The 15,779-nt window shown below is 43.0% G+C and overlaps 1 protein-coding gene across 1 annotated transcript in view; it reads right to left on the reverse strand.

Moving 5' to 3' along the window:
• The window catches only part of CDH13 (cadherin 13), a 1,013,556-nt gene that overhangs the window by 134,149 nt on the left and 863,628 nt on the right, over positions 1–15,779 (reverse strand). Inside the window, exon 8 of the mRNA XM_029206203.1 lies at positions 13,816–13,956. Within this exon, the coding sequence (XP_029062036.1) occupies positions 13,816–13,956 (141 nt within the window). The remainder of the gene's footprint in view (positions 1–13,815; positions 13,957–15,779) is intronic.

Raw genomic sequence — 15,779 nt, forward strand, 5'->3', positions numbered from 1 at the left:
CCCCAGGGATGAGGACCAATGCGTTCCCCAGGGATGAGGACCAATGCCTTCCCGAGGGATGAGGACCAATGCGTTCCCCGGGGATGAGGACCAATGCGTTCCCCAGGGATGAGGACCAAAGCGTTCCCCAGGGATGAGGACCAACGCGTTCCCCAGGCATGAGGACCAACGCGTTCCCCAGGCATGAGGACCAATGCGTTCCAGGATTTGCTCATGCTGGTTCAAAGTGAGTTTCTGCTTTCAACAACAAAACGAGTACAAGCAAATTATCTTTAACTCTGAGAAATTAAAAGCAGATTTTCTTGAGGAAGACTGAGCCTCTGGTCTCAGTCTTAGTCAAATTGATTTGTGTTTTCAACTTCCCAGAGCTGAAGGAAAAGATATTCTGACCATTTCTATACAAGGCTGCTATAAGCGGTCAGTTCATTTTGCCTGGGTTTGTTGAGGCTTTCCTCTGAGCCCATCACGTGGGAGGCCAGTGCTTGGCTATTACAAACCAGACAGCTAACTGGTTCTGGCTCTGATATATAGACTTACAGCTCCGAATTGAACCTGTGTTAAACCAGGCATCTAGGGGCGATTAGCAAAGGCATCTGCTTCTATCTGCAGAGCTGCCGGGCAAGAGTGCTGTTTGTTGGATTTGATGTAATGCAACAAATATTCTTTGCGCTTCCTCTGTGTACACTGTTCTGTGACTGAAGGGGAGGAAGGTGACAAATGAAGCTGTGTCTGCCCTCAGGGAGCTCCAGTCTGGAGAAGGAAGAAATGGATACCTATAATGCTGATCCAACGCATGCTGGGAAGAATGCTGTGACTGAGACAGGAACAAAACGCTGGTGAAAGAGAGCCAGTTAATTCTGACTGGGAGACCTGAGGGACCTTAAGGGAAATGTATGGCTTCCTGAAGTCTGTTAGTGGGGGAGCAGACTCACACAGGGTGGGCCACCTCTCTCACCCATCCTTGTGCGTACACAGTACAGGCTAGCCCCAGCTCCTTCTTTCAGCCCCTCAAAGGCCACGTGCATGCCTCAGGGCATTTACATAAGCTGCATGCTTTGCTCAGAAGGAGCTATCCTAGCACCACCTGCATCACTTCTCTTAGCAAAGCCAAGACTTAAGAGGATGACAAATTACTTTACGACGACCTCTCCTTTCCAGATCTCCGACCCGGTCTGTTTTCCTTAGGTCATGTTCCCAAAGCTCTCTGAATTCATCTGTGGGAGGCACCCCTCTTGCACTCCTTTAATATCTGTCCTCCCTACTAAGCCACAAGAAGACAAGGGCTTGCCCATCTTCTTTAAATCTCCAGCCTGCAGCTCACTGCCTCTGTTAGCTAAGCACGCGGTGAGGGCATGAAAGAAAGCTGAGGCCACTTTCAACCCTGCTAACTCAGAACAAGTATATCAAATGCACAAAAGATTTGAGAACTTGAGGAAGCACATTATTTCATTAATGTTCGAGAAACTGCAGTAACGAAAGTTATAAATTTAAAAGATTTAAAAATTGTTATCGGAGATAGCAGACTAGTATAAAAAAGACCCTAGTTAATGAACCAAAGTTTTTCTTGCTTTATAGGCCTTTGTCTGACTTCTCCAGTGAGTAAAACCTGGATTTCAATCGAGATATCTAATAATTAGTGTACCATTATAAGCCACTGACAGCGATACCGGAAGATTCTGAATTAGATATGCACGTGAAGGTATATAACGTGCAACTGTCAGTATCTTTCCAACAACGTTGCTGCATTCATCATAGGTTATTTGATTTGGTTGTGGAGAAACTAACAAAAGGCCAGTGTGTCGGGGGCCTGGCTTCTTTCACTTCTGAATCCCACGGAACTAGAACAATGTGTAAAATCTCAGAAAGTGAGTCTAGCATAATGGTTGAGAGCTGTGCTCTGGAACCAGACACCTGGAGGTGGCATCCCTGCCCCAGCATACTATAAGCATGGGCATGTTTCTAACATTCCCATGACTCGGTTTCATCATCTGTGAAATGGGGATAATAAGAGTACTTATGTCATAGGGCTGCTATGAGAATTAGATGAGTTAAGATGCCGAAAGCCCTTAGCACCTCCCATAGATAAGCATTTAATCACTGTTAGCTTAAAAAAATTGGTTTTCTGGATGAAAACATTTTTCATTTATTCTTCGCTTGTAAGAAATGATTATTATATTTGCCCACTAGACCTATCAAAATAAAGACACAACACTATTAATCAAATTCACTGGCGATTGGAAGATCTCTCCTGGGCTTCCCTGGCGGCGCAGTGGCTAAGAATCCGCCTGCCAATGCAGGGGACACGGGTTCGAGCCCTGGTCCAGGAAGATCCCACATGCCGCGGAGCAACTAAGCCCGTGTGCCACAACTACGGAGCCTGCGCTCTAGAGCCCACGAGCCACAGCTACTGAGCCCATGAGCCACAACTACTGAACCCGTGCGCCTAGAGCCCGTGATCTGCAACAAGAGAAGCCACGGCAACGAGAAGCCCGCACACCGCGACAAAGAGTAGCCCCCGCTCGTTGCAACTAGAGAAAGCCTGCGCATGGCAACAAAGACCAAACACAGCCAAAAATAAATAAATAAATAAATAAAATTTAAAAATATATATATATTAAAAAAATAAAATAAAAGATCTCTCCCCTTTTTTTTTAATTTGAAGAAATTGTGGAGGGAGAAAGAGTAGCTTACACTCACCCTGGTGAGCCCAGGGGAGAAGTGTGCGCGTGTGTGTGTGTGTATGTGTGTGTTATAGTTGTATCTAGGGCTTGCACTAAACACTGTCCTGATTTGAACAGAGAGGCAGGTGTGGCAACAGGGAGGCAGGAGGTGATGAGGTGATGCTGGAAAAGTTCAGGCAGAACTGAGGTTGGAGGTTATAAGCCCTGCATCTTCAGCAGTCCCTGGTGCCCAAGTGTAAATGGAAAAACCAGATGGGTGTTCTCTGAGGAAAAGCCCTGCCAAGGAATGCTGGAGAGCTGACCCGAAGGGCAAGACCACGGAATAGGAACATAACAGCTGTGGCTGAAGTCGGCAGATGTGCTCTGAGAATGGGGTCTACAGACACTGCGCTGGCGAGTCGTTAATGCCGGCATGGTGCAGAAACAGCTTAGTGCAGGGTTGAGAGCATGGGGCCTAGACTCCGGGCAAGTTCTTCAGCTCTCTGAGCCTCAGTCTCCACACCCATGAAATGGGTATGACAATGAGAGTCTCAGGGTTGGCAGCAGGAGTGAACAGTGGAATGTATGTAAGCCTCCTGGACACTGCCTGGCCCAAAGCAAGTGCTTTCAGATGTTTGCACTGGCTTCTGGATGTTTGTTTAATGATACAGAGGATGAAGGAGCAGGTCCAGGAGTGCTGGACAGACAGAACTTCTGACAGAATGGCCAGTCTTGCCTTTGATAAAAGCTCATTACATATTTGCTATTATTGATGGAACACTTGCTAAGAGAAGACACCTCTTTGAATTTGCAAGGAAAAAGGAGGTGCAAAGTTCAGAATCTCAACCTCTAGCTCCCCAGTGACCTGGGGAGGAATCAGCCCGCTTAGCCTCAGCCTTCTTCTCTGCATGGGGGTGGGAACGAGACCCTTTTCACTGGGTTGTCCAGAGAGAGTATGTGGAGTGTGGAAGGGCTTCATAAGCTTAAAAACAACTGTGTAAATGTCCACTAATGCTGGTTCCCTGCTGTTGTTATTTCCAGTTCTGTGAAGGATATAGGTGGTGGGTCGTGTGTGACTGGTGGCATCATCGCCAGCAGTCTCTGACCATAGGAACAATGGTATTCCTGAGCAGCATGGGGGCTCCAAGTCTTGGAAGGTCTACCCTTTACTGTGTCCGCCAATGTCTTCCCCCTGCACTTCCGGTGAACCGCCTCCTTGCCTTGCCTGCATGACCGGGCCCAGTCTCACATTCCCCGCCGTCTCTCAGGCTGCTCCAGCCACACTGGACAGCTCTCAGTTCCTCAAGCAAGACATGCTCTTCCCAGCCTCCATGTCTTCACACGGACCCTCTGCATACTCCCACGTCTCACTGCCATGGGCTGAATTTTGTCTCCCCAAAAAGATCTGGTAGAGTCCTAACTGGCAGTATCTCAGAATATGACCTTCTTTGGAAACAGAGGTGACCAAGCTAAAATGAGGTTGCAGGGTGGGCTCCAATCCAATATGACTAGCATTCTTATAAAAATGGGGAAATTATGCACAGACACGCACACAGGGAGAAGGCCGTGTGAAGATGAGGGCAGACGGGTGATGCATCTACAAGCCTATGAGCGCCACAGACTGCCAGCAAACCACTGGAAACGTAAGAAACGGGCATGAGCAAACACTTCCGCAGAAGGAACCACCCTGCGGATACTTAGATCTTGGACTTCTGGCCTCCAGAACTGTGAGCAAATGAATGCTGTTCAAGCCACACAGTGTGTGATATTTTGTTACAGCAGCCCTAGGACACTAGCACAGTCACTGTAAATGTCACCTCCTCAGTGAGTGTCACGGCGTGTGTACACAATGTGTCCATGTACGGTGATTCCATCTTGTCACTAGGGACCATATGTAGCTATTTGCTTTGCTGGTCAGTTGTCCCCACTTTAGACCATAACTTCCTGAGGTCAGGGACCATGTTTGTTAGTCTGGGATGTTGTGCTCACCACACTGCATCCCAGCCTAACACAGGCCCTGGCAAAGAGGAATCATGGAATACACTTCTGATGGATGGGCTGGTGAGTCAGTGAATGCATGAATGAATGCACTTTGGAAGGCAACAGTGTAATGTTACGATATGCAATAGGTACATTCAGTTAAGACAGGCTTCTTGAAGAAGATACTTCTCATAAATTCCTGTCTTCTCAGATCTGGGCAGGTCGACAGCAAAATAAAATGCTGCCTATACTGGGAAAACTGATACTCAGCCTGTAACTAAAACAGATTTTAGTTCGGAAGCAAATGAATATATTAAATCAATTCTGGATTATTTTGTTTAATCCCACTTAGAAGAATGAACCCACACAGAACTCTGGGGCTGTGGAATATTTTCTTTCTTGTTTTTAAGTTTGCAGGAAAAGTCGAGTCTGTCTCCACTCTAATGATTCCTTTATGTATAATTTATTAACGTTGAGTTTTCTTTCTTTCTTTTTCTTTTTTTTACTTGACTGGTAGGGAAGTAGATTTAGGGCTCTCTGCAGTTATGCAGATTCGTTTATTCACTTCTGGAAAGGAATTTAACTCCAACCCTCTCGGCTCTCTGCACCACAGAAAAACGATAAACCTTAGGATCCCTCATGACTTTGTGCTACAGTAGGGCCTTGGTTTTTCACTGGCAGCAGTATTTTGTGCCACAATGAGGCTGGCCTGAGATCTGCAATCAGCCTTGAGCAGCCTCCCTCGGCTCTAAAACCAGAGGGTTGGTTGAGGTTCTTTCTAAAGCTCCTTTCAGCAACATCGCTCTCTAACTTTTCGATGGCCTCTGTTGCTTATTGTCAAACATTTATAATTTATTCACTCATTTGCACATTATTTGGTTATGTTCCAAAGCTGGGTGCTGGGGCCAGAGCAGGGAACAAAAGAGACAAAGTTCCTTTTTGCGTGGAGCTTACATTCTAATTTGGGGAGACTGAGAATAAGCAAATAAATAACTTAATAGTATGGCACATTAGAAGGTGAATATTATATATTATTAGAATAAAATAAGTGCAAACTAGGATGTGTACGTATTAGAAAAGAATAGAATACATAACAGAATATTACATAACGACATATGATGGTGTGCATGAACTGCAATAATATTTAATAGTATATTAGAAGCTGAGACACCACAGGTGGTAAAAACGATTTACTGCATGAATAATAATTTCATCTCTAGTTAAACTTTTGATGTTGCCCCTGTGCTGAGTCCTAGAAGCAGTGATGAAAAGGACCTGTCCCTAAATATCAAAGCATCTAAACGATGTTGGGAGACAGGCTCAGTGGTGAGACTCCGCCAGTGGTAGTAAAAAATTGCTTTCATTGTCACTGAGTTGCTGCTGACCCTCTGAGCATAACCAGAGGTTTAGCCAAGGCACAGAATCTGCATAGAGGTTCACACAGAGACGATAGGGATCAATGCATCATGAGTATAATTATGAAAGAGCAATTAATGCAATAAATCATCTGGCTATCTGGTCTACCTCTACAAGAGGCTTGAAGAACCAGCCACAAGGTAGATTAGTTTTTCACTTTAACAAATCCAGGTGTTTCGACATCACAAACGCAGTGCATAAGCGACACGCGCATTTTCGACAATGCAAGATTTCTCACCCTGCTGTCTTTGAACAATTAAATCTGGGAAAGCACACACTACCCTTTTCCTTAGCAGGAAGAATCTTGTCTGGATGATGGCTTCTATTTATAGAGCACTGCTTACATTTGAACAAATGTTTCACTTCACTCTCTTTTAGTCGAGAAATCTAGCTGTAGACCTGCTGTTTCAAGTACCTCTGAAATTTGAACGCTAGGAGATTTAGTTGATGATTTCATGTTTTTCTACGACCTTGGTGCAAAGAAAGCAATGAACTCACCCCTTCCAAGTGAAGATAAATGGGGAACGTGGGTGTTGGCTGTTTTGCAGCCAACCCTTCTTCAATTATATGATGGGAAGCTGGGAATGCAATTTGCAATAGATGGCTCCTGGAGTCCTTGGACAAGATGTTGGCCTGGATGAAGATGGACCAGGAAGTGATGTAATCTGGAGGGATGTGACCATTTGCACAGTTGGGAATTGGTGGTATCCGTGCACTGAAATCACACTGCTCTATTCTCTCCAAATATTCCCTTTCTGTACATATTGGGATATCTCCATCCACCACCCAAAGCACGGGATAAAGATCCCAATAGTGTATGTTTGGACTCCACCCTCCAGAAAAGTCACTTGTGCCAGATAATTGAAATGGGTTCGATCTTCTAAGAAGTATGTGGTTGGTTTTCTGGATTAATCTCTATTGAGCAAACAGCATATATAATTATGTGGTCAGTGTTTAGACACAGGCACCTCTGAATTTAAAGGGCTCTCCTAAGGGAAATAAACTTTTATGGAGAGTTTCATTTAAAGCACTCAAATATATTGCATGGAATCCTGGAGGAGTGGATAAATACATTCACTTCAGTTAGACCTTTGGCACACAAAGGTACATTTACGAGCTTTATACCTGGGGCCATCAAACTACCAAAAACGAATGAAGAGATCCAAAAGAGTTCAGAAAACTCCCAATACTCATGTCAACTCAAGAGCGAAGGAACGGGAAAGCAAAGTCTGACTCTAATGATGCAGTTCAATTCCCTCGGAGTTAGTCATTTCTTGATTATCAATATCAAGGAGGAGACACAACATTTTTAATCTTTTTACTAAAATGAGTTGATTTTGAAGCAAATGGTATGAGAGGGGGTGGTTACTGTCGAAACTAATCATATTTCTTCAATCCATGTTTTTAATGAAAATATTGTGATGTTTTGTGCTACAGTGAATTCCATATACACAATATCTACTGCTTTTCCCTAGTAATCCAGGTTAAAAAGCTAATCCATATTTTTCTTTGTTTATGGTAAGTGGGGCAAGCTTCTTCTAGACCATCCCTCAAATCTAGGATAGCTCAAGAATACAGATGTCACACAAAACCCCCCACCTATTTGAAAGCACTACAGAGCTATGAAGACAGCCAGAACTTGAGAATCCAGGATCCTGTTGAGAAGGGAAGTTTACTGAAGTGAAGCCAATACTTTACGGAACCTTTACCCTTAACGCAGTTTCTAAATTATAAAGGCACAGGGACAAAAGGCTAAGAATCTGAGCAGAAGAAAGTGCTGCTAAGAGACCAGGAAGCTGAGCAGAGCTTTCAGCAGTCTCATGGGGATGACAAGATCACTGAAATTCAGGGTGTCCAAGGCGGAAGGGCCCTTGTAAAAATACCCATCTTTCAGCTGGGGCCCCAGAAAGGCTGTACCCAGGAGTAAGGGAAACCACGATAGCCCTCATGTAAGACTGAAACTCAATGATGAACTAATTCAATCCTAGACTGATTTAAAGTCATCCTTTTCTACTCTTATTGGTTTACAGAAAGCAAAAATGATAAAGTTAAGGAATAAAACAAATGTTATCCTGACATCATCTTGCATCAGATATTTCATTAAGAGGAAAAAGTAAATTTCTGATGTAAGAAATAAAATAGTTCCTTGATTGATGAACTTACTAATGAAGAGAAGTGAGTCATAATGAACACATCGGTAAAGATTTAAATTTCTTGTGATTTACCTGCAATACCAACATCAATAAAGACAATATAAAACGCTTAATATGTTTCAAAACAACGATGTGGGTGACATAAATAACAAGTGTCGTCAATTTAAAGATTAGTCTTTATACAAGAACATTTGAAACTGCAGAGCTCATATATATATGTATACATACGTACATATATAAAACATATATATATGACAGAAACTTGATAGAGATTTCCTTAAATTTAACCACAATTCTCAAAATTTACATGAGTTTTCCAACAATGAAATAATGTAGTAAAGGTGAAAAAAATGTTTCTAAACTCTCAGTAATACAGAGCAAACTTCTATCAACGCTGCTACAGGAAAGACTAGTCTTTTTGCTCTCTTTCTATAGAAAATGGTTTTGCATAATTATTATATAAAGAAGAGACCATAGAGTTTTCAGTCAAACATGTAAGAGAAAAAGTATTATAGGGTGAATTAGGCAGTTAATTAAGAAAATATTTTTATTATGAAAGCTCATAGTCCAAAGAAAAATAAGACTCCTAAAGCATTAAGGTCCTTGAAGACTTTTAGGAATTGGAGACTGGACCCCAGCACCCCCTTGATAACTTAATGCAAATACCTGCTGGTGGCTCAGTTTCAGCTAGCCGGCTTCTGGCTCACACCATTCATCTTCACCCCTTTATGAAAATCAGAGCATTTACCCATCTCTCATCTTCCAGGAAGATAGGGCCTTTTAAGATTTATGCCATTTTTACTACATGTATTGTAATGTTATAGCTTGAACACTGAAACATTTACTTTAGAAAGAATTCATCACATAGCCAAAAAAAAAAAAAATCCTGTTATTCAGTCCTCATTACCAATTGCCATTTTAATTAAAATCTGAAAATCAACTGATTGAATAAATGAATGAAAACTCATTTAAAAACCTTATAATCATTTGCAAACACATTCTTTTAAAATTAATAGCAAGTCTGTTAATCCTCATGACCTGGGGTTTACGTGAAAATGAGTTACTCAGTCAGTATGTGTTGAGCGTCTGCTATGCTATAAGTACAAATCACGTGTCTTTTCTTAAAAAAAAAAAAAAGCAACTTTAGAGAGAGAAATGGACAAGTCATTTTGCTCTAAATGGGACTGAGATTCTCAACTATAATCCAAACTCTGGGTTTGGAAAGTTTAACTAGATTTCCTAAAATCATTTCCAAATACCTAATCTAGAAAAGTCACAACTAACATGTAAACATAAACTAACAGTTAAAGCCACATGTGAAAGCTATTAGGAAAACTCACGGAAGACTCTCCATAGGGAGACTAGTGCTTCTAACCCAAATTTTCATGAAAATCAATGACTAAAAATTGATTTCATGTGTCAGTAACCATTTAAAGTACTTGGTTCATCATATCCAGTGAAACTGTTCTCCAGTTAAAATCACCTTCAGGAAACATTTGGCAGAGAGTGAATTATTGAGTGCCATCTGGGAATGCAACAGAGAATAAGAGAGGTGTGGGCTTTGCTTCTCAGCAAGCTTACAGTCAGTGTGAATAAACACAAGGGGAACAAATGATCTTAGTCTGCACTAAGAATGTGCTGTTTAAAACGCCCTTTAAAATATCTCCTTCCTTAGTAACAACCCCTATATTACCAAGGGCTGCAACCTGCCAACTAAAGATAGCTGGAGTTTTTCTCAGTCACCCTCACAGATCAGGAAGGCTAAGGAGATGTAAGTCATTTGACTTTCTGGGGAATCTCTTCAAATGACGTTTACTTAGGTGGCAGGTCCTCCTCTGCCCTTCTCATTTCCTGCTTCTTTCTACCTGTTACACGCACATGATAGCTGGCACCGCGGTGACCCTATTATACCACGAGGCAGCTTTGGGGAAGGCAGAGAAGAAAGATAAGAGGAATACGGTAAACTGACAATATCATGGTCTCACCATACTGGCCTGGGACTGTCTACCTACGGACTTCTATGTGAGAGAAACTATACCTCTAACCCATTTAACAGAGCATTATTTCCTGTCCGTTATTTGTGGCCAACTGAAACTCCTCTTTTAAACAGATCAAAAAATGCACCTCTCTGGAGATGGAAGACCATGTAAAATAGAATTTTAAAAAGAGATAAGAACCATATACTTTCATGAATTTCCTAAGAAATGTCCTAATACATGCAGAAACTTACATAAGGCAACATCTTCTTGGACAGGTTCCTAGATACCTTTAAGCCCAAATGACCACCATTTCCATTCTGGGATGACTGAACCTTGACCTTCATCTCTGAAAATTATTTCATCTTTAAGATCACAGGGTCCATGTTTCCTCTCTATTCCTAGTTCATCCTGTTTGACCACTTCCACACCCAAGACCACTACCTTTGGGCTGAGTCCTTAACAGTCCTCTTTTTCTGCCTAACAGGCTCCTCTTAGCCTTCTTTGCTTTTGCCCACAGTGATGAGTTTCACAGATTCTGCCACCTCTCCTCCAGAATTACTTCTCCCCTGGAACTTGAGGGTCCTAATCACGTATTTTGAAGTGCTTGAGCAGGTTCATAGATCGCTTTCAAGGAAAACAGCAGCCTTTCAACATGGAGGGGAGATGGCCCTTTAGATAAGAACGTCAGTTGGCCTTTTGAATTTTAGAAACATCGTCACCATCATGTAATCATCTTGCTCACCGCAGCCGTCTTCTTCACCACCTTCCTCGCCGCTGCCTTTGTCCCACTACCCTCGTCATGACTGTCCTCACTACCGCCTTCTAAATTCCCACCATATCCCCATCGCCAACACGCCAGAGAACGTGAGGTGACAAGCACTAGGGCTCTTCACCATTCCGCTCATTTGACATTCACAAGAACCCAATGAGGTGGGCTTTAGCAACAGCCCCATGAACAGGTGACAAAACGAGAATGTAGATGGTGAACATGCTCAGCTCCCGTGGCTGGTAGGTGTGCTATGAATCCAGTTCTGGTCCAGAGCCCAGCCCTTCACATCGCTGTTATACTGCCTCTAGCGTTCATACATGTCCAAAATGTATGAATCAATGACAAAGAACATCAGCCATCCTGGAACATGTTAGAAAATTTGTGAATTTGATTTATCCAACATTGGCAAAGACTCCTATGGGATACCTAACATCTAAGAGAGAGAATCTGATGTACTTGCTAGCTACCCATTTTCCTCGTTTTGTTACTAGTATCTCCATATGAGTTGTGACATCAGCTCTGCCCTGAGGGAATCTCAAGCTCATTGTCCAATGTCCATTTTTTAAAAAAATTAATTAATTAATTAATTTATTTTTGGCTGCTTTGGGTCTTCATTGTTGCGCGCGGGCTTTCTCTAGTTGCGGTGAGCAGGGGCTACTCTTTGTTGTGGTGCGCGGGCTTCTCATCGCGGTGGCTTCTCTTGTTGCGGAGCATGGGCTCTAGGCGTGCAGGCTTCAGTAGTTGTGGCTCGCAGGCTCAGTAGTTGTGGTGCACAGGCTTAGTTGCTCTGTGGCACGTGGGATCTTCCCGGACCAAGGCTCAAACCCATGTCCCCTGCAGTGACAGGCAGATTCTCAACCACTGCGCCACCAGGGAAGCCCCCAATGTCCATTTGAAGAGAGTTTTGTGCTTTTGCCAATATTCACAAATGAATACATTTTCCATTATACTACTTAAGGTCTCTTACTTTAAGATCTATGTTAAAATTTTTCCTTGAATTCATTGGTATTAATAACAACAACAACAAAAGCCTCTCACTCACAGTATTTAGTCCATAACTAGGTACACAATTCTGAGCTTAGTTTAGGCTCCACTGAAATAACTAATTAATCTCATCCACCTGGTAACGTTAATAGGTTTTCTTATTTTACATTGGGGTTATCCAATTTCTATTTTCATTACTATGTCTATATTGAATATTACACTGTGCCTTGAGTTATTCTTTTGAAAGAGGTTTGCAGGAAATTCTGCAGATAAACCAGTAACTCCCAATGAATATCCCATGAATACCAGCTCGATGAGCCATGGTGAGATGGACCAGGAAGAATTATCCCCAGGCCAAATAAGTCTGAGAAACCCTACAGACCACACCTACCCCTCTTAGAGAAACACAAAGCATTTTAAAGGTACCCAGGAGTCCTACAGTAAAAGAAATCTTTCACACCATTCATCTCAGTGTTCTCCACATCTGTCTGACCCTGAAATCTCTCCCCACCCCCTGCCCTATAATGATAATAACTTGTGGAACTAATTTCTTGGAACACAGTTTGAGAAACATGGGACTAATAAGCAATCTGTATTAGCAGCTATAGAAACAGTGTCATGGGAGCAACAGAGCAGACCGTCAGCTACGTGGACTTTGTTGTTTTGAGGTTAGAATCCTGAGTGTCCAAGACATCACTGGCAGAGGGGGAGACTTCCACCTCGTGAATGAGTCATGTAGGGCTGCTAATGTGGAGAGCTCACTGTGGAGCCAGGGGGCTGAGAAGGGCCACCTGGGGTAGCCCTGAGACACTTGAGAGCGGGGTGGGCAACTGCAAATCCAGACACGGATCTTTTTTCTGAATGCCCGGGAGGGTAGAAAATATCAACGTCTTCCTTGGAAGCAAAGCACTGCAGCTGAGAGCATGGTAAACAGGGAGCTGTGCTCACATCCCACTTCTGCCACTTACTCTGCCTGTAACCCTGGAGATCTAGATTCTCTGAGCTTAAAATAAGCACTCTCACTGGGTAAAAAATGTGGCTCACGAATCCAACCTCACACGGTCAGATGAGGCAATGGATCGAGGGTGGAGAGCCCGTGGTGGTGGTGGATGCCCAGGAAAGGTCTGGCAAACGACGGGGCTGCCATTACTGATGCTACGCTCCTGCGCAGTAAGAGGGGCGTCAAGTCCTTGGCTCTGGTCCTGACCCCCAAAGAAACCATGACCGCAGCACATTTCCATCAGATGCACAGTGCCAGTGACTCCCTAGCCTGGATACAAATTCAGCAGCTGGATGAAATCTTGCATACTCAGCCTGTCCCCAAACATTGCTCCATTGGAAAAAATGGGAAACAGCAAGCACGATCCACAATCATAAAAGCACAGGAGCTGTGAATAGTAATGTCTCTGCCAGACAAGCTAACTTGGTTGTTATTGATAAGCTCCTGGGCCACCCTGTTATGGCCAAGAAAATCTGCTTTACCTTCTTGATGCTTTTCCGTCTGGCCTCTCAATCTGTACTTGCTGAAAAAAATTATTGTTATGCTAAAATCACAACAGGACTCACACAATTCAGCGCTAAATAACACCAATAAAACTACGAAAATGGCACTTTGGCATTAAAAGTTGTCTTCTTATGGACTTTAACAAGATTCAATGCTTTTGTTTTCATAATGCTCTGGTATTTTCAGCTTTACCAAAAAAAAAAAAAAAAGAAAAAAAAGATAAGAATGTAAAAAAGTATTCCAGCAAGACACCATCTTCTCTCCACAAAGGAGGGTTTTGATGTCCCAAGCAGGGAGCGCGCTGGGGCTGTGGTATATTAAACAGCAATCACGGCCAGGACCACAAGGCTGGCGTTCAACAGGGGTTTACCTCTTTCTTGGTGAATTTAGGCGAGTGATCGTTTTTGTCATCGATCATGATTGTCGCTGTGGCCGTGCCTGTTAATCCAACATCCAGTCCAGCCATATCTTGAGCCTCAATGATCAATTCATACTTGGGATTTTCCAGAGTCTACAAAGCAAAAGCACAACGGAGGATGACATTTAGATCTGGGTTATCACTCGGGATAGGGGACATGCATGTTGCTCGGGCTGACGCTGTGTGCCCCCCTCCATCTAGGGCAGGCGCCTTTCATAGCACTCTTACCTGTTGTGCAGGTATCTCTCCAAGGCAAGACAGTCACTATTCATAGACTAGAGCTGGCTGTGGGGATGGAAACTTAATACCATTTCCCTCATGCAATATCGTTTACCACCATAATTCCTTGATATTATTTTAAGGGTTGCATAAAATTAATCATATGCATAATTTATAATTTATTTCATCATCTTCAATTATTAGGACTTGAGGTTATTTCTAGTCTTCTTAAAATTCTGACAATTTTAAATAACACTGCAATGAACATCTTTATTCAGGAAGCTCCCAATGTATTTTGACTTAAAAAAAAAACTTTAGGGCTTCCCTGGTGGCACAGTGGTTGAGTCCGCCTGCAGATGCAGGGGACGCGGGTTCGTGCCCCGGTCTGGGAGGATCCCACATGCCGCGGAGCGGCTGGGCCCGTGAGCCATGGCCGTTGAGCCTGCGCGTCCGGAGCCTGTGCTCTGCAACGGGGGAGGCCACAACAGTGAGAGGCCCGCGTACCGCAAAAAAAAAAAAAAAGACAGATTTCAGGAAGTGGAATTATTAGGCTAAAGAGTATGAACATTTTAAGAGTATTTATTGATATTTCAACATTGCTTTCAAGAAGATCTTACCGATTTTCGTATCATTCCTATCAGGATGTTTAGTTTATGACCCCAGGCATGGCCTGTCGTTAAAGAACAGCTGACCTTGCCCCATGAAACACATTGGGGGATGAGCATGATTCTATAATGGCTGTTGAACAGGGATGTAAATTTCTCATAGCACTTGCCCTTCTCCAACTTGCAGTGAAGGTAGCTGTGGACACACACCCCAGGGTAGCTTCAAGCGCTAACTCTATTGGATATGTGCTGCCCCGCTTTCCCAAGCATCCATCCCATCCTCCTCTGGTACTGAGGCTATACTTCCTTTGAGGGTATCATCGCTTCCACACTCTTAGTACACGTGGAGTTCAGGTAGGGTTGACTCTATCCCTGGACTAGGGATGGTCATGTAGCTCAGGCTTGTACAATCAGGGCCTCCCATTCCCATTGCCATGTGATAGGCACATAACCCAAGTTAGGCCACCTGGGATTGAAACTCAGTTCCAGGACATATTTCTTTAGAACTTGTAGGCAAAAGAACTCCTCTTTCTGTTGGACTTGAAGGTGGTAGGACCAAAATCTGGAGCTGGTGGTGACCGTTTGCAACCACACAGAGAAAGGCAGCCTGAGAAAGAAGACAACACAGAACTGAGAGGAAGGGATGGAGTTCTTTTAATCTAATTTGAGCTCTTTAATAGTCATTCTTGAAGCCAGAATTTACCCCTCAGATTTGTGAGTTCTATGAGCTAATATATTTCTCCTTTCCTTAAGACGTTTAATTGAGATGTTCTGTGAGAAGCAACAAGGGAATTCTAACTAATATTGCAACAAATGCTATGATCAATTATCTGGTTATTCGCAAGAGAGTGTAAGAGCGATTGTATCACACTAGAGTATCACAATAGGCTCTTCACAAGAGTATTCCAATAATTTCACGAATGCATTGTTTTTCCTTTTAAAATTTTCCCCTCTGCAGAAATATTTTTTTTGACCAAAGAGAGTTATTATAATTTTTTCTTTCATTAGTTCATGCATTCCTTTAGTTGGAAGTTATTGAACATCGAGTCTAAATATGGTGTTGGGGATATAGGGATGGGAAGAGGGTCCTTT

Source organism: Monodon monoceros, unplaced genomic scaffold (genome assembly GCF_005190385.1).
Source record: "Monodon monoceros isolate NGI ecotype Baffin Bay Population unplaced genomic scaffold, NGI_Narwhal_1 Super_Scaffold_10, whole genome shotgun sequence".
NCBI classification, from domain to species: Eukaryota; Metazoa; Chordata; class Mammalia; order Artiodactyla; family Monodontidae; genus Monodon; species Monodon monoceros.